The sequence below is a fragment of the Artibeus jamaicensis genome, unplaced genomic scaffold, assembly GCF_021234435.1.
Source record: "Artibeus jamaicensis isolate MK-2021 breed Jamaican fruit bat unplaced genomic scaffold, CSHL_Jam_final contig_519, whole genome shotgun sequence".
Lineage (NCBI taxonomy): Eukaryota > Metazoa > Chordata > Mammalia > Chiroptera > Phyllostomidae > Artibeus > Artibeus jamaicensis.
In genome coordinates, this window is record NW_026521871.1 from 41,268,523 (window position 1) to 41,295,319 (window position 26,797).

The following is a 26,797-nucleotide window of genomic DNA, read 5'->3' on the forward strand; positions in this document are numbered from 1 at the left end:
TTTTAAAGTTATGTTTATTAAATGGGGCAGTAGTAAATAGTGGAATGGGATATAGTTTGCCTGGTAATTAGGTAGTTTTCCAAATTTTTTCCCACAACTGTAGTTCTGTTAACAGTGATACTGATTTTTAGGGTTCGATATAGAAGAAAAGGCTAATTGTGGGGATTTGAGTAATCAACTAAAGGAAAGCAGGGATGGACAACCTTCAAAGTGGTTTAAATAACCAGGCAGTATAGCAGAGTGGTCATTAACCGGAGTCCTTCCTAGTTCTCTACTTACTAACTGTATTACCTGTGGAAATATGCCTCAGACAGTTTTTGCGAGGACTGAGTATTTTAGGTAGATGCTCTTTAATGGTAAGTTATTGTTATTATTATAACATAGTAATGGTGTCAGGAGCTAATGTGAAAATTTTCTGTCCCAATGCAGTAATTTGGTTCCAGGTTGAGTTTATATTAAAAGTTACTTTCCCCCCACCCCATGAACAATTAACTTTTTACTACAGCCATTGCAACCAGTTTCCAGGGAAGTAAATTTTATGTCTACATTTCTCATTAAAATCACAAATAGAAATTACTACATAAAAGGAAAAGATTTCACTTTGTCCTCAATCCTATTAAATACATCTGAATTTTTAAAAGGACTTAAAGCAAGCAAAGAGGATCCTAAGAAGCAATGGCACGTTCAAGTTCCACACTTTTCTCTTGAGTAAGCCACTCAAAGAACTATGTTACTCTTATTTAAACCCCAAAGAAACCACATTCCCCTAGGCCACAGATCAAAAGGAGGCAGACTGCTAGAGCAGACAAAAGCAAAGCGAACAGTGACCCAGAGGTCACATAGCAATAGCGGTAAACAAGCCTATATTCCTGTTGACCTTTTGGTATTGGTGCATTTCCTATAGCACAGGACCTTAATTGTTAATTAAAAGGAAAAATACTTTCAAAAACTAGTGAAATACATAATCTGTGGCTATTTTATAATTTTGATTAGAATCACTGGGGCCAACTTCAGTTTTATGTGGATGATTCATTTATGTAGATGTCCCTTTCCCTATAGGTGCTGGGTATCTGGTATAAATATGTTCACCCTTTTTTATTCTGTCAAAAACTAACCTCTTATTTATAGCTTTTAGAATATCCATGCCTGTCCACACTCAAGTCTACTTCTCCAGTGGGTGTATCTGCCTCAGTTATCTTGCTTGCTCATTTGTGCCTCTGCTAATACTATTTTGTTAAGTGACAATCCAGATTTTCTACCCTGGAAATCCTACCTCTTCTATGTAGCCTTTCTGGATCAGTTTTCACCGGATTCAACCCTTTAGTTCTGTAAATCTGAATTTCCCGTTTTGATTTTCTGATTTTCACATAGGTATGTCCCTGCTCTGCTTATGATTTAGGTTCCATTTTGGCAAAATGGCAGTTTCCTTTTAGACAAGATAAAAAATTTTTTTTAGCTAATAGGGGATCAAGAGAAAGAAATGAGTGGCCTTTTTATTGTTAATTATGTTCTCTTCATTGTCATGATGTATAAATTTATGTGTCGTTATAAAAATCTAAAGATTAAGAAATTTTCAAGGGAAGCCCTTTGGAGCAAGTTTATAAAACTATAGATGGACCATTCTTTCATTTCTCTTTGAATCTTACTTAGAACAGATGATCATGAAGTGTACATTTAAAAAATTATGGCTGGGTACAAACAATTTTTGGCTAATCTTCTTAAATAGCCTTACACATCATTTATTTAGCACTTTAAACTACCAAGAACATTAACTACTGACTTTCTAACATATATGTTTCACAGATACCCTTCTGTTTAGATGGAAAAGCATTTTCTCCACTCAAAAGAAGTTAAACAAGACAAATATCCTTTATATGAGTCAAATTAATAACTCACAGTTAGTACTTGACCTTGGAAATATATATAGTCAAGGACAAAATTTCACTTCTACTTCAATTTCAATCAAAAATAACTTTAATTAAATAATTTCTTTGCATTGTTCAAAGCATTAATCAAGCCATCGTCTCATACAACTTATTTTCTTTACATTGTACAATTTCCAATCTTGGTTTAGAAAAGGCAAACCAGTAACCTTAGAGATTAGATACAATATACAGCCTCTGTAGCTACACGAGAAGTAGTTTCTGCTGCCGTGGTATTACACAAGTAGTTGCTTCCTTCAGCTAAAGCCTGGAATCTTAAATTTGTTTTATGCATATTATATTCTGTTACTTGGCAGGAGATTCTACTCCCTTGAGTCAGCTGTGTTCATTGGTCAGAATAAATTCCAGCATCTGACACCAATTCCATTAATCACAGACAAGCTTGAATAAGTGAGGTAATAGAAAGAAAAATCTGGTGAATGGTGAACACTGTGTATGTATATATGCTGTTAGGTCAATATAGAAATCTGTGATAATCTTAGTTCAAGACAAACATTTCAAACTGTCTATTAAAGAGGCTAAGGTTTCCCACATGAAACACTATGTCAGGCAAAGGATATATGAATTGAGTAATAATTTTATTACTAATATTCTTAATACTGCAGCCCTGAAAGAATTTAGATAAGTTTCCATCTGAAGCCATCCTTGTTGTTTCCTTACTTGTTTATAAATGATTAAGTTATTCAGGATCAAAGACTTTGGGGACATTTTATGACTGTACTGTCTGTATCAATACAGCACAGAATTTGTGAATTTCTAAATTTAAATTAAATTCTAAAAATTTGTAATTTTTAGAATTAAATTCCTAAATCACTTAAAAACCACTCAATGAGTAAAATATTACATTTAAAACCAAAGCCTAACAATTTATAAGCTGGCCAACATAATGAATGGGTATAGACCCTTTGAAGAAAATGACTTTATTACAGACCCTGCAGAGACAGATTAGACCGAAACCTTTGCGATGCCCTTTTCACTTCTAATTGGTTGATGTATAGGGTTATAATGGTTTATTCACACACCACATAGATTTTCTACTATTTAGTCACTTTTCAATTAGGACTTGAGGGATATACTGGGACAAAGTTGGCTTCAATTATCAGGTTGCTTCAAGTTTTAAGGTTCAAATTGCAATTCTAAATTTAATTAATAACATTGTGATTAAAAATGATTTAAAACTTTGAAACACAATAGCATATAGAGATGGAATAACCTACATACTATTATTCCACTGTATTTTTATTCTTTATGCACTATAAGTCAACAGAAATATAAGCTGTTCGCATTGCCATTTGCTCCTTTATGCAACTTACCATTTTTTCTAATGTTAATGGCTTCCTCTATTTTTAATGAACAACAGTTTAGGCATTTCACATGCTTTGTAAACCGTGTCTAAAAACTTTCAATTCCATTCTTTATGTGAGAGGCAGAAGTTTATAATCATCATCAAGTTAGAACTGTCTTTTTGAAACACCTTGTTTATTAGTTTATTATTAGCATATATCTGGTTCTTAGCCAGAATAGAAGCTGGAGTGTTGCTCTTCCATACTGGAAAATCAGCTACATAATATGGTACAGTATGTGCAAATGTATACATCGAAGAACCCTGCAAAATTTTAATCAAAACCCACTTTCAGTTTATTAAATAATTTCTCAAGAGAACTATTGCAGGAGGTACAGCAACCTCATTACCAAATCATGAATGTCTTCAGAATTAGTTCTTATAAAGGCAGTTTTGATTATGTTGATCCAAGTAATGCGGTAGGATGGGTAAAGGCAAAGTTTTATTTTTAGTTTCCCCAAATGCTGACTCACTTGATTTAGGAGGGCTTGGGAATACCCACGAATTATCTTCCAGAGAACTTCTGCCGAAAGAGTTGTGTTCCTGAAAGTTTGTACAGTCATGAGGAATGGGTCGCTCATTATCTGTCCATGATTGGAGAACTGCTTTCTCTGATAAACCTTTCACATCTCTTTGTAATACATCTTCCCCTTTACCAGGAGTTTTGCTGTTTGGTGAGAGAGTGGGGTGTCTTTTGTACGTTACAGTGAAATTCGTCAAGTGCAGTTTTGTGCTGTCTTTCCCAAGGTCGTCCATGCATCCTACAGGAGCACAGGCTAAAAAAAAAAAAAAAAGTACAGGCCAAATGTCAGTTGTCAAGGCATTTGTGATCATAAAAACATGTAACAATATATTAATTTGGTTGACTTATAACTGGAAATAAAGTTAACACTCCCAAACAAGTGTAATCATTGGGCAGTGTGACTAGAGGACAAATGATCTCAGTTCCAATATTGGATCAGCTATACTGACATGAAAGGCACTGTCTGCCCCAGGTATTGCTTTCCTCATTTGCAAAATGGACACAGCATAGTAATCCTGTCCATCTGTATCGCTGAGTTATAAAATGAAGAATTTAAAATTTTTAAAAAGTTAGAAACTAATCAAGTTAAAATACTAGGTTGACCAAAAAGTCTATTTAGTTTTTTCCATAAAATAGAAAACACATTTTTTCATTTTCACCAATAACTTTATTGATCTGGATATTTTGAGTATGTCACCTATCTCCTGCTATTGGCTTCTAGTGGGTAGAAGCCAGGGGTGCTGCTAAACATCTTCCAATGCACAAGACAGGCCCACAGCAAAGATTTGGCCAAAACGTCAATAGTACCAAGAAACTTTGCAAACCACTTTTGAAATGTTTTGATCAATCACAGCACCTTCTCTATACACTATACAAGTCTTTTTTTTTTCCTTTCAGTTGTTTTTACTTTTCTTGAGATAAAAAGTTGCCTATTTTCTTCCATCTTCAGTATTAAAATGGATGTACAAAAATTCACCAATTTTGAGTTTCTTTTTTTAAATGCACACCGATATGATTGCTGTCACAATATAGTCTAACAAAATTGTGTTGAATGAAGTTAAAGACAACTAAACACTGCTAGAACCATTGTACAGAAAAAAACAAACAAACTTTTGGCCAACCCAATACAAGAAAAGATCATGTTCTTGGCTCTTAAGGGTGTGGCTAGAGGTGGCTTCCAGGCTATTTACTTCAGTGGATTAGACTAAGAAAGCTGTTCCTAAGTTTTAGTAATGTTTTTTGTTAAATATCATATTCCTTTACTTATTCAAATATTTTTCCATAGGTGATCCAAAAGTAAATTTTTTTCAGAAAGAATTATATTGTGAATTGGTGAGATACAAATAATATTTATTCAGGCCTTTATGAAGAAAACAGTTTAAATAAAAGCTACAAAATAATCCTATGTCTTATGAAACACATATAATGGTAAATGTACATTCGGCCATGGCCACAATATAGATCAAGTAAAAAAGAAAATAACACACAAAAAATGTCTTCAGTACACATGTAATGGCTTAGAAAACAGACTGTTCTAAAGCCATTGTTTAGCCACTGCCAACAAGCTGGTAGTTTGAGCTTTTCCTCCTTCAATTCAGCAAGGGTAGAAAAGACAAATTTATCCCAAGTTCAAAAAGGATAGCAATTCCAACTGCAGCTTGACTCTGTAGTTTTAGAAGAAAGCGACTGAACCACATTGTAAAATAAGCTCAGGAGAGACAAGCGTTTGGGAGAATTGGAAATACCATTGTTTAGCTTTATTGTAGGGCAGGGTGATATTGTAGGTCAGGGGAAAAGGTGATCTAGACTTGTTGCTGACTGCTTCTCAAAGCATTGAGTGCTGAGTGAGGAGGGGTGGACTTGAACCTGACACTGTCGTAGGAAATGTTTTAGAAAACTTATGCTCCAAAGGTCTAAATATGTATCATTCATCAGCACAGAAAGGACATGGGAATGAACCATTTCTAAATATGGAAAGAGCATTTGCTCTATATTATTATTTGGCAGTTATTTTATATAAATGAAGAGCCACACAGAATACTCACTGCAAAATTACTGTATGAGTCCCTTTCAAGGGCAATCTTATTTCTACCATCAACTGGTATTACCTTATATGTAACCCTGGCCACTGTAAAACTCAAGGAAAAAATGAATCAGAAATTAAGTCAATGGCTGCCAAAGCACCATGTTATTTTGTCTGCTTCATAACGACTAACTGTAGAAAAATGAAAGGAATTCTGAATTTAACTTTCCTTCCTAATGTGCAAAATTTCCCTCCACTAATGTATACTACTGAGAACTGTAAGTACAATTCTTTTTTGCACTCTTTAGGGACAATCTGAGATACAAATAAACAGTTTTAAACTGGTGATTATTTTTTATAAAAAATCACATCTTACTACTTTAAAAAGTAGGTTTGGGGGCACTTAAAAATTACACAACTTTTCAGAAATACAACTATTATGAAATAAAAGGTATAAATGCACTGATTTTTCTCTGAGGTATAAAATTAGCTTTGACAAAGTAACCAGCACTAGTTAACACAAAATGCAAAATGTTTTGTCAGCCAAGCGGTTAAATATGAAAGGCAAAGCAATGAAAATTTCTGTTTGGCTAAGAGGGAGAAGTACCTAGTCCCTCTTCTAAATAATCTATCCTTTATGGACAGAAAAATTAACTTCACAAAAAAAGGAAATAACCAAATAATGAATCAGTTACTTTTTCAAAACAATTTCGAGCTAGGTCTTTGGTGTATTCTGTAATGAAAAATAGTTTTGGGTGTCTTTTCTTTTTTTTAAGTATATGAAGTAGTTGTGGTAAAAGGTCAACTAGAGCAAACTTAACACCTCAGCCTTATACACATAAGCAACACTTGGCTGAGAAAAAAAAGCCACAAGGGGAAAAGAATACAGTACTGAAGAAAAAACACATCAGCAACACCTTTATGTGTGAAGTTGACCAGCATGAGACTGAAGCCAAAGCAGAGAATGGGTAGGCTGTGAACACACTACATATACTTTGCTTTATCAAACTCATTTGATGAGATTTTGATAAGATAGGACAGCTAGTTGCTCTTCAAGCAGTTTGGCTGGAATCCGTGGTTTCCAGCAAACACTGACTTGCCTTTCTTGATTGCAGTTGGGGTTTTCAGTTTTCTTAGTAGTTCAGCTTGTACTTGAGTCACCAGATGTAGATTAGACATTTCTCTCTTCAGTTCCCAGTATGCATTTTGCATGTTATCACTGATATATAAGGTTTAAAAAAAAGAGTCAATGGTTATTATTCTCTTAATGAAGAGAATAACTTTAAAATAGAAATGACCATGTCTGTATTTTTGCTCAAATTAGTTTTGAAATTATGTAAAGTAAAACATTAAATACTTGAAATATATTTAATTAGGGCATTATAACAATTAAAAAGACCTTATTCATAATAACTGCCATAATTTATAGCAACTAAATGAACTATATTAAACAGAAGGCTATCATAAAAAGTATTCTAACCAATGAGAGTTTCTATGGTTCTCATTTCAGAATTGAAATTTTATTATAGACTAAAATATAATGGTGTTAATACATTTAATAGTAAGGAGTATGTTCTTCATTTGCACCTCTGATCAAGACTAATGTTATATTCATATATGGGTCTTAAATTTGTACTTATGACTATTCTGTTTTGACGTTGTGAACAGAGACGCTGTATCAATTGCTGAATGTATACCCAAACCCCATTAAAATAAAATTTAGGTTTCATGTATTCCATTCTTTTATGTCTGACTGGGCTGTCTCATATTGTTGGTTCTAAACCAATGTGACATGACAGCACAAGAGATGACGAACCAGATGATTTCCTGGTAAAGGAAAGGAATCTAGAGAAAAGATTATATGAAACAGAAATGAAAATGTCATAAATTCCTCTCATTTTTATGATTAAAAGTATTATTTCATTTATATGAGAAATGTTAGTTACTTTAAATGTAATTCTTAAATAAGTTTCATCTTCCATTAAACATTATTTGGATATTTTGTAATTTTCTTCCTTTTTAGGTTAATTGCTAACTAGGTAAGTCAAAGTCTTCCAATATATATTCTTACTTTGCTGTACTATAATACATAGAATATCAGATGTAAGAACAACCAGTACAACAGTGTTCAAACAAGCAGTATTGCCTAGTAAAGATATCAGTGTAATTTTAGTAATGATGAAATCAAAATTGACAGACAAGACACTTCATGCTTTAATTTCTATTGAGCTATATATAAACCTTTTAAAAAAACTTTAAGGACTAATACTTTCGATAGTAAATCTAATATCCTATTTTAATTACAGAAACAACAGATATATTGAAAAAGAGAATTATTTTGAATGATGTAAGCTTACATACATTTTTCTTAAAAGACCTCAAATGCACTCAGACAACAGTGATTTCAATAGAAGTAACAGAATAAACTTTATACTGTCTCTGAAAAAAATCTACAGGTTTTCGTCTATTGTGAACATTACTTATTAACCAGTAATCTACTAAAACTCACAAGGCTTTTTGCAGATTTTTGATACGTGTGAAATAATTACTTCACAAAAGTTAGTTAACCCCCTCCATTTCATCTGTAAACATCTGAGATGGGTGCTACAATGCACGTTTCACATAGGAACCTGTCTGAAGTGTGAAGAGAGCCGTTGGTTCCTTGGTGCAATTTGGGCATTTGGTGTGCTTTCCAGAGTTACTCGTATAACACGGCAGTGAGTGTAAACACTGCACTCGTGCTAATAATTCATGCAGTCATGATACGAATAATACTGCATGCAAATAGTTTTATTGGCATGAGATGGTAAATCAGTACCTGACTTGGAGAAAAGAAAAGCAAATATACAAGTGTTTAGATATCAGAATATCAAACATATTTCATCATTCAAAATAGTAAGCATGTAAAGTAAGAGATTACAGTTATTAGAAGCAATGTCTAATATAGATTTTGCAATTCAAAAAAATGAAGACTGCTTATAAATTAGGTTAAACTAACAACTATATTGACTCAACATATATCTAGTCTTTTTCTTTTGCCCTTAATGTTACCTGAAAACTATAGATGTAAAAATTAAAATTGTTATTAAGTACAAGTTCTCCCTCTTGTGGATAGCAAAGTAATGGCAGTTACTTTACAACTAATATTAAGTGCTATATAGTCCTGAAGGTATGCTGAAAATTTATTTTTAATTCTGTGTAGTATCCAACCTTTTGGTGTCTCTGGGCCATGCATTAAATACACAAACATTAACAAAAACTGATAAGCAAAAAAAATTTTTTTAAATAAATTTACGATTCTGTGTTGGGCCACATTCATAGCCCTGGTAAAACCCAGGCATATGCCCTGACTAGGAATCAAAACGGCAACCCTTTGCTTTGCAGGCCCACTGAGCTACACCAGCTAAAAGCAAGCCCAGTTTTTTTATTTGACACTATGCATTTAACTCTTTAACATTGAAATAAATATTCCTTGAATAAGAAAAATATACTTAACTAAGCTTTTATTTCAGCCATACATATTTTTCATTAGCTTCTGAAAATTTACTCAGTTATTATATCCCCAGGGGAACTAAAATGAAAATATGGCATAGCCTTAGCCAAGAGCTAGAGATTTGGAAATGTATATTTTGTCAACTGTTATTCCCCTAAAGAGAGTATTTCACACATTTTTGGCTCTAAGACACAGCAAGCAGTCACTTTACACTGCAACCCAATGAAAACAAGCTATGAGAAACTATACTTATCCCCCTATTATGTGTATTACACCCTGGCATGTACTACAGGCATACCTCATTTTACTGTGCTTTGCTTTATTGTGCCTGACAGATACTGCGTTTTTCACAAACTGGAGTAAGACCCTCCACCAGCAAAAAACAAAACAAAACTTGCTGAAGTCTCAGATGATGGTTAGCATCTTTTAGCAATCACATATTTTTTAATTGAGGTATTTATATAGTTATTTTAGTCATATGCTATTGAACACAAGTATTCTTAAGTACTAATGAGCCAGATAAAGTGACAAAGAAGACAACTTTCAGAAGTAATTTAAATAGACACTGTACTAGACACAATGTTGAAAATAAAAGGACAAAACATTTTTGCTGTATATTTAGAAGTCGAAAGCAAAATCAAAGTACTGTTAAAATGGCATTTATTTGCAGCAGAGACTGTATGTTCCACAAAAGCCTAAAATATTTACTGCTTGTCCCTATTGAAAGTCTGCCTATTTCTGGATCGAAAGGAGTGGCTGTACGGTGTTTCCGTAATGGATCCTTTTGATAGGAATTCACATTATTCACTTTAGGTCAGTAAACTTTGGAAGTCAAATCAGAATTTTATACTGGATGGAACTATCCATGCAGAGAGGGGATGCTAACAGAGCAAAACTAAAAATGATCAGGTAATTTAAATGACCATATTTAAGTTACTTAAGTAAAAATGATCTATATTTGAGAAAATGTTTGAAGTAATACATACAAACTCTGATAGCTACTCTTGTCCTTACCCCAGGAGGATAATTCTCTTAAAATTCATATTATACCAAAGATTAAGGCTGTTTAAGTTTACCCGTAAGACAAAATGTCATTGCTGTATGTGGAAATGCATAATTCTTCATGTACAAAATTAGGATTTATTACAAAATACTTCTACAAAGCTCTAGCTCCGTAATATCCTATCTAAAATATTACTGAATATTTTAAAATTCTTGATGTGAATTCTTAAAAATGTTTAAGGCATCACATTATGCACCTTTCTACTACTGAAGTTCAAGTCTATTGTTAACTAACAATTAAATATTTTTATATCTTGTGGTCAGAGATTATATGCAGTACTCAAGTAATACCCCTTTGCTTTTAAGGTTAAATCATAACAAATCTAAGTACCTATACAAAGTGGCCTATGGAAGAAGAATGCATTACCTTTGAATGATGGAAAATGTTCATACCTTGAAATGCTTAGTCTTTGCAGATCTCTGCTCTGCAGATTGTCTTCTTGAGATGGATCCTGTCATTTTAAAAAAAGTTTGAAAGTTGTTACAGTCCACTTACTCTCGGTACACTTTGTATTACCAGAGACATGTTTCAGATGGGTAGAATACATCTATAACTGTATAGCATATATACACATAGATATTCAATTTTAATGAAATACCTCCAAACCTGTACAAGATATCTCAAACTCAAGTACAATTAAAGTCATTCACATTTTAATTAAAAAAAGTGGAATTACTCTCATGTAAAAGAACTTAGAATCTTACAAAATATATTTCTGAATATATTAATCTATAGCCTATATTCTAAAAAGGGTAACAAAGAATAAAATTAATATTTACTCAAGGTACATCTGAATGAATTCCATGAAAAAAGGGAAGTTTTATTGCTATTTCATTTTTATTGGTATTTTTAAAAACTACCAAAATATAATAGGTTACTTTTTAAGATCAGCATAAACTTCCTTTCCATACAGAAAAGTTTATAAAATCTTTATGTATTTTAACTTTTAGTGGTGTAGGTTATAGCTATGACAGAAAGAAACCTATAAAAGACATTAAAAAGTAGACTTAATATATTTAAGACAACCCTATAACATACTGGTTCGCAATGCATTCTCACTTAAGGATCTATAACAAATAAAATCACTATCATGGGTAATTCAACTGGCAGAAGTGACCAGAATAAACTGAGAACAAAATTTAAAATACTGACATTTAATTAGTTTCTTATTTACATAATCTAAATGTTTTAAAGTGGAACCTTAACAGGCTGTGTAAGGACTTTAAGAGTATTATGAACTTTGGAGAGGAAAATTTTAAAATTCTTTCTATTACAGGAGTTAGAGCATTTTTGAATTTGATTATTCAGAAAATACCAACAAAAAACACTAACATTTAAGTGTATCTTGGGGAGAAGAGAAACAGAACTGGCCTAAGATCAGACAAGGTCCAAAGCACATGACCTTGGACATTTTCCTTTCCTGTTCTTCATAGGAGATAAAGAAATCAGATCAAGCCTCTTTTAGCTTCTTTGTATCACTGATAAAAATATATACATTTAAATTCGTGTATACTTATATACATATGTAGTATGGAAACCTTCATTTTTAAAGACCAAGTTTTTAAAAATCTGACATTTGGGATTGAAAAGTGTTTTTCCAGCTACTGCCAAATAGTTCAGTTAATCTAATGTAAACTAGCATTAAGCACCAAGGAATTGTCTCTAATATTCAAAAACCTGGTTCCTGGCCAGTCATCAGTTTGCCATGTTTTAAAAAGGCAGTAATGGATCTGTTTCTCAACCAGTGCCATATTATGTGGGAGTTTCCCATAAATGGGCCGACGGCTACAAAATCTTGGTAAATATTGCTCAAGGTAAACAGGCTCCTATACTAGAGGATTTCTCAGAACCTTCAGGACACCACGGGACATTGTGAATGGGCTGTTATTAGGAACCATGCACATCTACACCAACTCCATTTTACTGACCCAGTGTTTCCTACACTCCCTAGGCAGTGCCATCTGTTTTCCTCAAAGCATCAACTGCACCAAGGGCTGGAATACTGGGTATACAGGAAAGTCTAAAAGGCCCACAGTGGAACTGACCCTCGAACCTTTACCTCATTAACACCCAAACTAATCAAATGAGCTTACTAAATACTTAAAAGAACCAACCAACCAAAAACCACTATTAGGTCCTGTAAGATGCTGTTACCACATTTCAGATGGCACTCTATATTTCACAGAAAGTACTGTCTTAAAAGTATTTGTATATGAGTCGACAGCAGACATAAGAAAAATTATTAATGTGAACAGGAATTTCTCTAGCTTTGATTTGTTTTTTGATTCTACTGCTGACTCTGACTGGCAACACTTTTGAAACACGAATTAAAAGTAGACATCCCACAATGTCAAGGTAAGATTTAAACCTGGAACCCTTGATGAATTAAGCATTTCCACTCTTTCTTTTCCTGGTTCATTTTCTTATATTAGTTGTGAGCATTTTAAACTTTAAATCTCACTTCCCCCCGCCACATAAATTTCTATGAAGGTGAGGACCCTTTTTTTTTAATATTCCCATTTCACCATTTACTCTTCAAGTTTCTTAGTCTCTTGGACTCAATTTCATCAACAGAAAGACTGAAGTGATTTCTAAACTTTCTTCTACCTTCAGGTCTGTTTCTGAGATTTATGACAGATGAATTAAACTAAAAGCAAATTTATCCCCTAGCACCATCTAGTGGAAAAGAATTAATAGAGCTGAACTATAACTCAGATATATATACACACACATGCACACACACATATATATCCCAAAAGACACTATTCTGAATTACCCTGTTTTTTTTTAATTCACTTATTGAATGTAGTAGGTTCTGTGCTGCTTCATATATTATCTAATTTAATCTTCATGAAAAAATAGATATTTAATGCTTATAGAAAACAAGTTCAGAACAGTTAACTCTCCTGATGTTATGTAGTTAATAAGTAGTACCACAATTATGAGAAGTTTTTATGATTCCATGGTACTGCTTCCTGCTCTATATGGAAATACCCATTATGTATAAAAGCTGTCAAATTATTTCAAGTAGAATATATATATACTGACAATTATAATTCAGAGCTTCAAGGTGCAGACCTTTACTTGCAAGCACATCTTTTTAAGAGAAGGCTCACAGAACTACTGGAACAGCTGGGCTTGTGGGAAAGGATGCTGAAGCATTTGAAGGAATTGTGGTACATAGTCATAGGCTCAGAGCTGAGAAAATCAACTTGAGGTGTCAAACAGGGGGAAAAAATCACAAAAAACATTTGACTCTAAAAGGAGTTGACTGTAATTTTTGTAGTGTTTCCCATTCATCAAGGTTGGGGGCTCCAAAACCACTTCTTCATACATTTCAGAGGAATCCATCTGGTCAAGGACAAGGTAGGGTACTGTATTACTCTTAATGCCTGGCTCATTCTTAACCAGTGGTCCCCTTCGATAAAAGCTGCACTAGAGTTGAAAGGACTAGCAGCTCCATGTAATAAGGGCAGTTGGAATTCAGCGACAGAGTCCTGGCTGGCCATCATAAGTGCTGGAAGTAGTTTCTCTTTCAGTTTGTGGCATTCCAGAGGAATCTGGGGTAGGTGACACAGCTTCTCAATGGTGCTGGAATGCTGTGATGGGCAAAGTGGTTGGGCTGAGAAATAATTATTTAACCAGTTACCTTAGTTTAACATACATGACTGTATATAATGTATATAATGGCTATCTGATTCTAGACTACTAAGCTTTTAAGTTTCTTGTAATAACCATTTTAAACTTTGTACTTGGTGCTTTGCTCTCACACTTCCTTGCTTCTCTTATCACTTCTTTTTTTTTTATCCTTGGCACTATCTGTCATGACATCTGAAAACATACATATATCCAAGCTTGTTAGAACCCAGTGTAAAATACAAGTAAATGGATGCTTGGTGAGGACAGACAGGCAACTTGTATTTCAGTAATGACTTTAAGCTAACCACACTTAAGCAGCTCATCACGGTTTTTTCATTTTTGTCCCCAACCACCCCCTGCAACCCAATTCTTGAATTGTCAGCTATTCCTTAAAAATTAAACTTGCCCCCCCCCAAATATTAGACTTCTGAATATAATGGACTCTTTAAACTCTTTTTTAAGAATGCTAAAAATTGTTTCTTGTGGTGTCTAAATTAATCAAATTATTAAGGAAAATAAGAAATTTAAAACCCAAGTTCTCTTTAAACCTTATATAAAAACAAATGACTTAAGGAAATTGAAGGAAAGGGAGTTTGAAATAGCTTTAATAAATTAATAAAAAGCTTTTAAAAAGTTAGTTTTTACAACAAAATTATAGAATTCCAAGATTATTCTAAATGTATACAGTATATGAAATTTTAGCAAAAATCGGAAACACAGGGGTGAGTTTATCAGAGAATGTAACAATAAGTAGTTATAATTTGTTAGCTGATTTAATACCTACTTAAAAGCCATTCATACAATGCACACAGAATTCTGAATTTCTTAATTTAGTAATTCTGCAGTACCGTTTGTTTGGCTTTTTGTAGCTCTATTTTGAGATTGTTACATTCTTCTCTCATCAGTTCTAGTTCTTGTTCCAAACCATGGATCTTCAGGTCGCAGCTCAACTTTTCCACCTCCCAGTTTGATGAAGGGGGATTTAAATTCCTTATCACTAGGAAAAAAACCAGACATTAAATTTTTAATTTCTGCCTTCTACATTACTTGCAATTCTAAAAAGGCTCTGCTAGTAAAATACAGATGACAGAAAAACTAATGCAAAATTGTTAACTTTTTAAAAAACAGTAATTATTTTTAAAAATCGATGCTAATGAGATTTTTAAAAATCTAGCAATCTTGTTTTAGAATGTATTATTCACCCCATCCCTGATTTTCTGTCTAGGTTAAAGTGCAAGTATGTCAGTCTGGAACTTCAAAATATATAACACTAAGCTCAAATTATAGACAGACTAATAATCTTTATATACGTCAAGGTTGTAGCTGTGATGTTAAAGTGAGTAACCTCAGTTAACCACTCCAATTGGTCCTGTCAGAGTATAAAGTTTTACACTTAAACCTAGAACATTAATGTCAAAACAATTTTATTTATAAGTCTTCTGCAGCAGACCCTAATATAACTAGATACTGACTTACCTTGGTTTAGTTCCTAAGTCTACCTAGAAAAAGCTGCAATCAGCTACAAGAGATCTCATCTCTATCTGCTATTGAAAGGTCTCTTAGGCCTACTTCTTTGCTTGTTTCATCAGAATGTTCATGTGAATAGGCCAATATTCATATCCCAAAGACCTAACTTTTCACCCCAGCAACTCATCTGCACATTTTAATAACCTTCAGACATTAAAAAGGTTATTGTAACTACTCTGACAGTGTGTCTAACAATGGGGAAAAAATATCAGTGGGAAGGAAAAGCCAGGGCTTATCAGTGGGCAAGAGGTTTAGACAAGGACAGGCTTCTACTCATTTCTTCATTTACTTCATCACAAACTAGCCCTGAATAAAAACCACTTTACTTTCTGGGAATAGTGCAATTTATATCTTGGAAAAATTAAAAGGAGCTGACACTTCACAGAAATTAATGTAAGCCTAAATATTAAAAAATAAGTTAAAGCCTCAATATACAGATACAGAACACTGATCATGGATATATCATAGAAAGGGAAAAATATGTTCATCCTATTAGTATATTAATAACAAGTAAGTAGCATACCCTGCTGAGTTTCCACCTCTGTCCTTAGCTGGAGGAGTTCTACTTCTTTAGACTGAAGTTGTTCATTCAACACTTTCAAAGATTCAGAGTTGTCTTTGTTCTAGTTAAGAAGGGAAAATGCCAAATTACATTCAATAAAATCTATAGGTTGGTATTATATATTAATTTTCAGGTAGATGTTTAAAAACCAATTCTAGTTTTTTAAAGAAAAGTGGGAAAATGAACTCAGTTTTTCACTAATCTCCTTTTTTTTCCTTTTTCTAACGTAGGACATTATTCACTGGCATTTTTAAAATTTGTTTAACCACTAATAAATTCTACCAGGTCATATTTTTTCAATATAAGTTAGTGGTGTTAGATGTATTTAAGTCCTAAACATCATTATACAAATAAGTTGCAAATATTGTTAAAATTTTCTTTTTGCCTTGAGCCTGTATATTTTCAATTTTTAATTGAATCAATGTATTTCTTTTATTTCTAACTTTAACCTCTTGAATGAGAAAACTCATTTCAATATATAGATATCATTCATTTCAAACCAACTTACCATTTTATCCAATTTGCTCTTTAAATTATCTCTATCAATGCAAACCTCTCGATATGCATGATAGGCCTTATTTACTTGTTCTCGTCCCACTGAACTTGTTTCTTCATCTAATCGAGCTCCTATAAGCTAATGGTGTAAAATCAGAAGAGAAAGCTTCAGAGGGTATTCTACATAAAATAATTAGTCTTCTGATGGCTTCACATCTTTAATCACTGTAATGCAGGGATAAAGCCTGGACTATAATTAACTGAACATTCCACTTCCACACAATCAAGCTTTGCTGATTAAGAAAGCAAAAATGTACAGAATATTTTTAAAAGTAGTCTTTTATGCTTTTACTTATTATTTTATCCTTTGCAGTATCTGTTTTATAACATACTAATTTATCATACTAAAACACAGTTATCACTCTTTTATAGTTCTTAGGTGTTTTCCAAGCCAGTAATATTTAATTTCCACTATCACAAAAAGTATCAAGTTAAGGTGTTCTTGACTTCTTAAGGGATAGATGGGTTAGTTCATTAAGTCCTATATTATTCTAGAACAGAAATTAATAGTACTGTTAGTCAGAAAGTACAGAGTTTCCAATGTTAACTCACAATATTCTTCTGAACTTTAAAATCACACAACTATGAGTTCTAAAATGTTACCTTTTCTCACTTATCCCAGTATGTCACAAATTCATTTAATCACCTTTAAAGTAAATTCATATGAATACAAAGAAAATATGATTATTTTTACAATGGACACCTCTTCTCTTACTCCCCCCCAAATGAAGTAAACTCTATGAAGGTCCATCCTTGAGTTTTCACAAAAGGGTAATTCATTTCTTTGGCTGCAATGGAATCCATTTTCTTCGCCCTCTGTTGAAGCTGCTATTTATAAAATATGAATATACTGTTCTTTCTGATTAAACAAACTAAGTGAAAATTTTAAAACTCAAAATAAATGGATGAGTGAGGAAGATTTCCCAATACACAAAGCCAAATAGACCTGATGACTTACAGAGAATCAACTACCTTGCTTGTATATTCTACATTTAAAAGTGTTGTGCTTCTTTATGAAAAAGGTAATGAGAAGAAATTTATTACTTAAAAGTCATTATTCATGTTACCTATGTTCAAAAAGCAAAAGAGAATGTTGAAGAAAGTCCTGGTGAAAACATTATAAAAAAATAACAGAACGGTGTTCCAGGAGCTTCCACCTTTGATGCTTAATTTCCTTATTAGCCATATTTTTTTTCAGATTTTAAAATGCTGAATAAAAAACTTACAGTTATAAAGGTAAGTCAATATGAAAAATAGTTAGAAAAATGTTTGGTGCATAGTCCCAAGTTGCTAAATCCTATTCCACAAATACGGCCCCATGACATGTGAAACACAGTCTGATGGGGACAATGCCTAGGGTTTCAGATTAAAGTGAGTTCTTCTTGGAAATGTGGTGTAATCACGGAAGACAGGACAGAAGAATATTTAAAATTTCAGTCATAATATATAATGAAGATAATGCTTACCTTTTCTTCCAAAAATCTTACTCTTTTCTTTAAGAAAGAGTTCTCTTTCTCTGAATCCTTGAGTCGTTTTTTGATGTCTTCATATGCAGTGACAAGGGCAAAATGTGAAGCGACTGACTCATCTCCTGAATATATTGAGACTGGAGTCACTGTATCTCTCCTGTGGGCTTTTTCATGATTCAGAATGCAGATATCATCTTCTACCAGTGTATCCATGACCACTATTTAAAAGAAAAAAAATACGAATGTCTCATTGAACAAATAAACAAAGAAGAAACATTTAGAATCCCGTGAACACTAAGGCAATGTTTAAAAATTCCTGCTTCTTTTAGAGGCAGTATATGTACTGAGTTAAGGGCCCGGGCTCTGAAACCACAAGCCTGAAGACGGGCCCCAAATCCAAGCTCTCCTGCTGCAGTGTCTGGTCTGCATGCCATTGGACACGCTGCTTAACCGCTCTGATTCAGTTCCCTTGTTTATAAAGTGCGAGACATAACAGCAACTATTCCACAGAGCTTTTAAGATTATTAAATGAGTTGATATATATAAAGCATATAAAACCATAATCTAAGCTACTAGTACATTTTACAAAGTTATGAAACACCATTTCAACACCATTTTCAATCAAAGACAAAAGATTTTAAATTCTTTATAGTCATGTATTTCTTCTTCATCATTTTCACTTAGTTAGATATAAGTAGCAAGTTTTATAGCTTCCCAAATGATAAATTTTTAAGAATTCTTTGAGTATAGTTCATTACATTATTATAGATGTTTTAATGTATACTCTACAATATTCTTTCCATACCAGTAACGGATTATATTTGTTATACATTCACAATAGAAGACAAAGGAATTAGCATCTGAGTGTCCACTATGCCCCATACCATGTTTTACATTCTTTTAATACTACCTTATTTAAATTCACCTATACAATTCTATGAAGTAGGTATCATCTACATTTGGTTGGGATTGGGAGAGTAAAGTAATTTGCCCAAAATAAAGCTAGTAGAACCGTAGCTCTGTGAGGGCTGGGTTTAGGTTTGTTCTTGCTCATCACTATGTTCACAACTCATCATTGTGATTAAGATGCTCAATATTATTATTATTTAAGCAGTTTAATTTCTTTTTATCCTCACTCAAGGACAGGCCCATTGATTTTAGAGACAGTGGGAGGGAGAGAAACATCAATCAGCTGCCTATTGTATATGCCCCTACGGGCAACCTGCAACCAAACTTGCAACCCAGGCATGTGCCCTGACCAGGAATCGAACACATGGCCCTTTGGTTTATGGGACAACGCTCCAAACGAGCTACACCAGCTAGGGCAAATACTGATTACTGAGTGAAGAATGGATAGTATAGGACTGAAAAAGAAACTCTGAGTCTAAAACCTAAGAGAAACCAGTTACTTCATCAGTCAGTGAACAATATATTCGCTTTGTACATCTACTTTTGTTGTTAGGTTCAGCATTACTTCCCCAATGAGAGTTCCGAGTTATGTTCCTGAAGGTGAAATAGTGGCTGAAACCTTCTAAGACCTCATGGGGAAGACAGGGTAAGAGCGATATAGCAGGCCGTAAGAGAACCTAAACAATCTTTCAAAATAAAACACCTAATAGAGCATTGTATTGATGATTCCTGAAAAATGTTTTTATTGCCATCCCTTGCTTGAAATAACATTCGATTGCTTACTAGTGTCAGTCACTGTTCTAAAAAGTATTATAGATGAGGAAACTGATGCGGAAGGAAATTAAGTAATTTCCTATATTCACATAGTAAATGTAGAGTCAAGGTGTAAACACAGGTCCAGAATCTATGTTTTACTATGCTTGCTTTTCTCTAAAATTGCTGATCTCCTTCCCTGTATCAATCAATGCCTGTAAAGTTTGTTTTGCTTTATTTCAGACCACATAAATACTAAGGAAAGGCTTTTTTAAATGTGTTTTTTTGGGGGAAAAGTGGGGTCTGGCTTTCGATAACTGTGGATTTTGGTTTTCTGATTTTATAACTAAAAGCTTTCAACTGCTTTCAGTTAAGGTCAGAGATCGAAGTGTCTAGCAATTTGTTTCCTAAATGGATTGTGGGAAAGTAGGCAAAAGTAAATGTGTATACTACAAGTCTAAGTAGGTGAAATTTGCCATTCAATCAATCTTCACTAACTCCTGCTTTTAAACTATGGAGTTTTTCCCAGTATATCATTGAAATCTGAAAGCAAGAAAAAAACTAGGCTACCTACGATATCCCCCAAGAGTGGCAGATCTCATAACCAGAATTAACTCACACTGCTTCTGGTGCAAGTTGCACTTTATCCTAATGATGGAAAAAGAGTTTAAGTTTTTTCCTCTAAAGAGGCTTAAGGTTTTCTCTCTGGGACCAATGCTATACCAAAATAACAGCAAACATCATTTCAATCATGTTGCTCCTGGCTGAAATCCTCTTATTTCCTTTCCAAAGGAAAGTATGGGTTATTCCCATATTGCAAACTGCAAGCATATATACGTATCTCCACATAAGATTCTTTCACAAATGCATAATGTCTTAAAAGCAGAGCAAGCCCTGGCTGGCGTAACTCAGTGGACTGAACGGGGGCCTGTGTGAACCAAAGGATCACGGTTGGACTCCTAGTCCGGGCACATGCCTGGGTTGCAGGCCAGTTCCCAGCAGGGGACACATGGGAGGCAACATTGATATTTCTCTCCCTGTCTCCTTCCCTTCCCCTCTAAAGATAAATAAATAAAATCTTAAAAAAAAAAAACAAGTAAAAGAAGAGTAAACAATTAAGTGTAGGACGTAGTCTAGTCTAGGGAGAAGTAAAATTGTGCCCGTCTTAGACATTTGATTTATAATATATTAATGGGCAGGATTTATTCAACTGGAATAATTTTTTAAAAGACAGCTGAGAAACAAGAAATAAGCATTAATTGCTCTCTACAAAGATGTCCAACAGTTCACGCACTTTAAGGTGAGTACTATTTGAAACAATACAGAATGCTATGGGGGCAGAGGGATGGAGAAGAAGAGTGGTTTTCAAAGAAGATACCACAAGAGATCAAATGACTCTAAATTAACTCTGTAATCTTACAACAGGGGGGACAAGTTCAAAGGTGTGAAAGAGTGTGGGGAGAAAGGATGAAAAAAGAAATAGCACCAAAAGATACAACTAGAAAAACAGAATGGAGACTAACTGAAATGCTTTTTTTTTTAAGTCCTCACTTTAAGGGAGATATAGACACACACACACACACACACACACACACACACACACACACACACACACACAATTGATTTCAGAGAGAGGAAGCAAGGGAAGTAGGGGGAAAGAGGGAGAGCAAGAGACAGAGAGAGACATTGGTTGTCTCCTGTAGGTGTCCTGACCGGGCATTGAACCCACAACCCTTTGCTATATGAGAGGATGCTCCAATCAACTGACCCATCTGGCCGGCTCTGAGATGGTTCTTTTTTGATATAGAGATGACTACAGAATTTGGTTCTTACTCTGTGGAATTTAAGACAGATCTGTACATGACACATAAAAGGGTGAAGAATACTTATACACCATATTTTTGGACTATAAGACGCCCCCCCCCCCCCCCATCTGGGAGGAAAGGGTGGTTTGTCTTATAGTCGGAATGCAGCTTACCTGACTCACTATGGGTGGGGGGTGGTGGCCTATATTATTTATGTTATTAAATATTTTATCACATATTTTGCTTCTAAAATTTTTTTCCTATTTTCCTCTAAAACTTAGGTGCATCTTATGATCCACTGCTTCTTATAGTCCTAAAAATACAGTAACATTTGTAAAATATATTCAAAACCATATGAATTAGTATTGTGCTAAGCATTTTACAAATATCCCAGTTAATTTTCATCATGACCCTATGAGGTAGAAAATATTATTACACTTATTTCAGAGATAAGAAAACTGAAACCTGTAAAGGTTATGAACCTTAACCCAAACAAGGTAATTATTGGGTTGCCAAAAAGTTCATTTGTTTTTTTCCATAAGATGGCTCTGGTAGTGCTTAGATGTCTTCAACTTCAGTGGAAACTATTTTGTTCTATTGTATTGTGACAGCTGTCATAGCAGCGTTCATTAAAAAAAACTTATCAAAAGTGGTGAATTTTTGTGTAGCCATTTTAATACTGAAGATGGAAGACAACACACTTTATTATTTCAAGAAAAGTAAAAATCCAACTGAAGTGCAAAAAAAGATTTTGTAGGGCACGGAGAAGGCACTGTGACTGATGAAGTGTATCAAAAGTGGTGTGCGAAGTTTCGTGCTGGAGATTTCTTCAGAGACCATGCTCCATAATCAGGTAGGCCAACTGCAGTTGATAACAATCAAATCAAGTCATTGAAAACAATTAACTTTATATTACGCAGGAGACAGTTGACATACTCAAAATATCCAAATCAATAGTTATTGGTGAAAATGAAAAATGTGTCTCTTTATAGAAAATACTGAAGAAATTTCTGGCCAGCCCAATAATTAAGTAGCACAAGCCCTTGGGTTTCAGAACCTATTAGTATACTTTTTTCCCTCCCCAATGACTCTTTCACACACTTAAGTTCATCAAGAACTAAAAAACTAGGAACCCTACGGAAGGCTGTTAAGTACCTTAGATGGAAGGAGGTATACTGCTATAACAATGTCACACTTTATTCAGTATGGTAACTGGTCATTTTTAGGACAAAATTAGTATACAGGCCGTTTTATATATTTACATCTGTTGCCTATTTTATTTATGAATCACCATAAAGTTACACATGGTGGTATCTCCCTATAAGAAAACATTATTTGCATATAAACTTTTTCAAGTTTTATACCATTATGCTATATATGTATTCTAGTTATAAACATGACATGGGATGCACTGGATGGTAGCAGGAAAACTGCTTATCTGTTTTAAAAAATTAAAGGATTTGACTCAATAGCTAAATGAAGAGATACACAGGGTGGGATCCTGAAAAAATGAGCTTCTGTCCTGAAGTTTGGGTGATGGGGGGGTGAGCACAATGACACATGGAAGTGTGCTGCTTAACCAGCCTGGAAACTCTAAACCCCCTCCTGTTTGCGTTTTCACAGAGGCTTCATTACGTAATAGGGAATATTGATTACATCACTGGCAATTGATTCAACTTCCAGTCCCTCTCCACTACTTGGAGGTCTGTGGACTGAAAGTTCCAACCCTCTAACCACTTGAGTGGTTCTCCTGGCAAGCAGCCACCATCCTTAGGTGTTGTCCTAAAGTCATCTCATTAACACAGACCTAGTGCTGGTGGAAAGTGGCTTGTTATGAGTAACAAGATGCCCATTTCCAGGAATTAAGAATGAGACCAAATATGGGAGTGGAGAAAAGTAGGTTTATAGTTGTGAGTATGCAAGAGTTTATTCTTACTTATTATATTATTTATTTGTATTAAAACTGCAGACCTACTTTTCCCCACCCTTGTATTATGACAAAAGATGCTCTCATAACTATTATCATTCAGGAAATTCTAAGGGTATAGAGAACTGTGAATTCCAAATAAAGTGATAAATATTGCTTTGGTTACCTGAATGACCAAATATGGATTTCTTATAAATCACAATAGTGCAATAATAATGGGCAAAGAAGGGCACAATTTAATCAGAATAAAGTCTTCACTGCAGTCAACACTGAGAGAACCCTCAGCTGAGAAATGCTACATATGCTGGGGTGTGAGACATACAAAATATAGAATATCTCTGGATACCAGCCTGGTCTTTAAACATAATTATCTTCTCATATTTCATCATCATACTGTCTTCCATTCATTGCTCATATATGCCAGGCACTAGTGCTTCTACATGCTTTTTTCCACTTAAGTACCATTTTCCTAATTTATAAACAAACTGAGAATAATTAAATAATTACAGCTACATAAGTAATCAGTGGCAAAGTGGGGATGTGAACCAGATAAGCTGCTTTCCAAATTTATGCTCATAATAAAATATTATGAAAGGCAATATAACATGGATTCTGACTTTCCCACAAATAATCCGGACAAGGCAAAGCTCAGTGGTAGAAAGAACCCTGGCCCGAGATTCAGAAATCCAGATCCTAGTTTACAATCTGATACCTTGATTATTTACCTCTCCAGATCTAAATTTTCTCACCAATAACACATGAGAGTTAAGTACATCACTAAGATGTCACCTTCCTAAATTGTGAAGGCAAAAATTTCATCTGGATATGGAATGACAACCTCAAGAGATGGAAGGGAATTCACATTTCTGCCAGGAATTGAGTCAAAGATACACAGTACACACATTACCTCAGATCCACACCAAACTTGGCTAGGAAGGTATTATCATACCACAGATAAGAAAACTGAGGCTCAAAGAGGTCACAGAAATTTGCCTACAACCACACTGGCAGTATTGGAGAGAGACGGAGTTTAAATCAAGGCCTGTTTGTTACTTTCTTTTTTCTATTCTACATTGCCTCTTGAACTGTCTTACTTAGAATTTCTATCATCTTTCTACTTTTGAAGATCTAGAATCTCTTCATACGGTTAGTCAAGACACAATGGAGCAGGAATCAAGTCTTAATGGAAGCACATAGACCAACACTCCTCTTTTTCTATTTTTAATAAAATAATTAGGGGCAGGAATGGCCTAACTAGTTCAAAAAGAGGGGATCATCAAGTGCCTTTTTTCAAGATACTGCCCCTCAATCTATGTATCTCAGCACTCGAACATCCTATAACTCAGTGAATGCCCAAAAATGTACTGAGAATCACATACACAGTATGAAAAACTTTATTTTCATTTTCATTTTCATAACCCTCACGAGTTACTTTACTACATAAGTTCAGAAATCAGTGTGCATGGCCAGGAAATCATAAGACTTTTTCGGGGTTAACATGGGTATAAACTTTGCAAGTTTATAAAGTATATACTATAAAGAGCAGTCTACTTTTCATTCATGAAGTAATACATCTCAAGGTAACTGAGCACCTGTGTACACTAAATGTTACTAGCATTAGCATTAATTACTGTATTCTCTAATAGCGATATAACAAATGTAATGAAGAATATACATTCCACCTTGGCTGTTACTTCATGGATGGTGAAAAACTTCATAACATCATTTTATTAATCATGACAAAGTTCTGTGTTGGTAATTAGTATTTACCAAGTGTTTAAAGTATGTCAGACATTATGCTTTGCCTACAAGAGAAACTGTCTCATATTTTTTTAAGATTTTATTTATATATCGGTAGAGGGGAAGGGAAGGAGAGAGGGAGAGAAATATCTATGTATGGTTGCCTCTCGTGCTTCCGCTGCTGGGAACTGGCCCACAACTGAGGCATGTGCCCTGACTGGGAATCCAACCTCCGTTGTTTGGTTGGAAGGCCAGCACTCAATCCACTGAGCTACACCAGCCAGGGCTTCATTTATTCTTAACAATTCATTAAATCTACATAAATATCTCTGACATAGGCAAATGTTAGAAAATGGGAGAGCTAAGAATGAAAATCACCCAGTTGACTGCAGAGCTAGCAAACTCTTAGGAACTATGCTTAGGTACCTTGAAGAGTAAACCTTAATACTATTTGAGAGAGGAAATTAAGAGATTTTATCTCGTACACAGTGTCAAATGAAAAAGTAGAAAAATCACCCTGCAGATACTGCGTTAATGTTCTGACTCAATCCAGTGCATTTCCCATGCCACTACACCGTTTCTTTAATGGTAAAACTTTACATAGGTATACAAGTTTCCATCTTACAAACAACAGCACATTAACATTTTGTAGTCACCCTGTGAGGGATGCACAATTCCTAATTTACAAATGATGCAGTGAGTGATCACAACAGGTTAGGAAAATTAGATATGGCATGTTTAGACAACTGGAACTGTTTATGTCACGAGAGCTTGCTCAATCCCATTTAAAATTACAAACATGGAGAGTGTCTTGTACGTTTAAGAGGCAAGGGTCAATTTCCATCCTCCCACGTCACTGTCTTTTATCAGCCTATTTCCCACAACACACCTGGAGCAATTTGTGTTTTCATTTGTATTGCAGTTTTCGTATCTTAGCTCACTTTTGAGTACGCGAGTTCCCTGTTGGAGGGAAGGGGGTCTTAGCCTACCTCGCAGTAGCAGTCAAAAGACAGAAAACCATACAACACACAAGTTAGACACAGGAGAAACGGCGAATACCTACTGTTATACCTCGATAATGAACACGGGGGGTTATGTCCACTGCTCTGATGCCGCTGGCAGCACCGTCCTAGCCACGCGCCCCCCTTTCGTTTTAGGCATAAACGCAGACTCAATGAATGAAATAAAACCGAAGGCGCCCCCATGAACCAGAATACAGGAAGAAAAGGAGAAGTGAAGTGAAGGATGGGCCTGTAACAGCCAGGGTGCGAGGGTGGCAGGCGGACGGAATGGCCGGGAGTGGGCCGCTCCCTAGTGAAAGGAGGGGGCCCGGGTTCGTCCGAGAAAATGACGGGTCTCCGGCACAGCAGGAGCAGCGGCGGTTAGTCCTGCCACTGCCCGCGCCTCTAAGCCGGCTCAAGCGAGTCACTCACCCCGAGACAAGCTACGTAGGGCCTCCGAGTTTCGATTCCCCAATGTTCGCAGACCGACCGAAAACAAACCGGGTCGCCAGGGGTCACCACG

General features: G+C 34.8%; 1 protein-coding gene across 5 annotated transcripts; it reads right to left on the minus strand.

Annotated features, from left to right (window-relative positions):
• Positions 1-3,401: 3,401 nt before the first annotated feature.
• On the minus strand, positions 3,402-26,791 carry AZI2 (5-azacytidine induced 2). 5 transcript variants are annotated; one of them, XM_037133485.2, is made up of 8 exons: positions 26,707-26,791; positions 18,137-18,357; positions 16,624-16,749; positions 16,077-16,176; positions 14,875-15,023; positions 10,780-10,838; positions 6,932-7,050; positions 3,402-4,061 (listed from the first exon to the last, which is right to left on the minus strand). In XM_037133485.2, the coding sequence occupies exons 2-8, from the start codon at positions 18,350-18,352 to the stop codon at positions 3,658-3,660; spliced, it is 1,173 nt and encodes a 390-aa protein (XP_036989380.2). In that variant the 5' UTR covers positions 18,353-18,357; positions 26,707-26,791; the 3' UTR covers positions 3,402-3,657. The 5 variants fall into 5 exon arrangements, with proteins under 5 accessions (XP_036989380.2, XP_053525004.1, XP_053525005.1 ...); XM_053669029.1 differs by lacking the exon at positions 26,707-26,791 and adding an exon at positions 26,337-26,662; XM_053669031.1 differs by lacking the exon at positions 26,707-26,791 and adding an exon at positions 26,337-26,665 and having other exon boundaries at positions 3,840-4,061; positions 6,928-7,050.
• Positions 26,792-26,797: the final 6 nt, after the last annotated feature.

Excerpts from the sequence above, each read along its gene's own strand:
- AZI2 (XM_053669029.1), bottom strand. The coding sequence starts at position 26,478 with ATGGGGGCGCCTTCGGTTTTATTTCATTCATTGAGTCTGCGTTTATGC. Across the intron at positions 18,358-26,336 it reads TTCATTATCGAGGTATAACA|TGGTCATGGATACACTGGTA; the intron begins GTAGGTATTCGC and ends TCTTTTAAATAG. Across the intron at positions 15,024-16,076 it reads AGAGGTGGAAACTCAGCAGG|TGATAAGGAATTTAAATCCC; the intron begins GTATGCTACTTA and ends TTTTTTTCCTAG.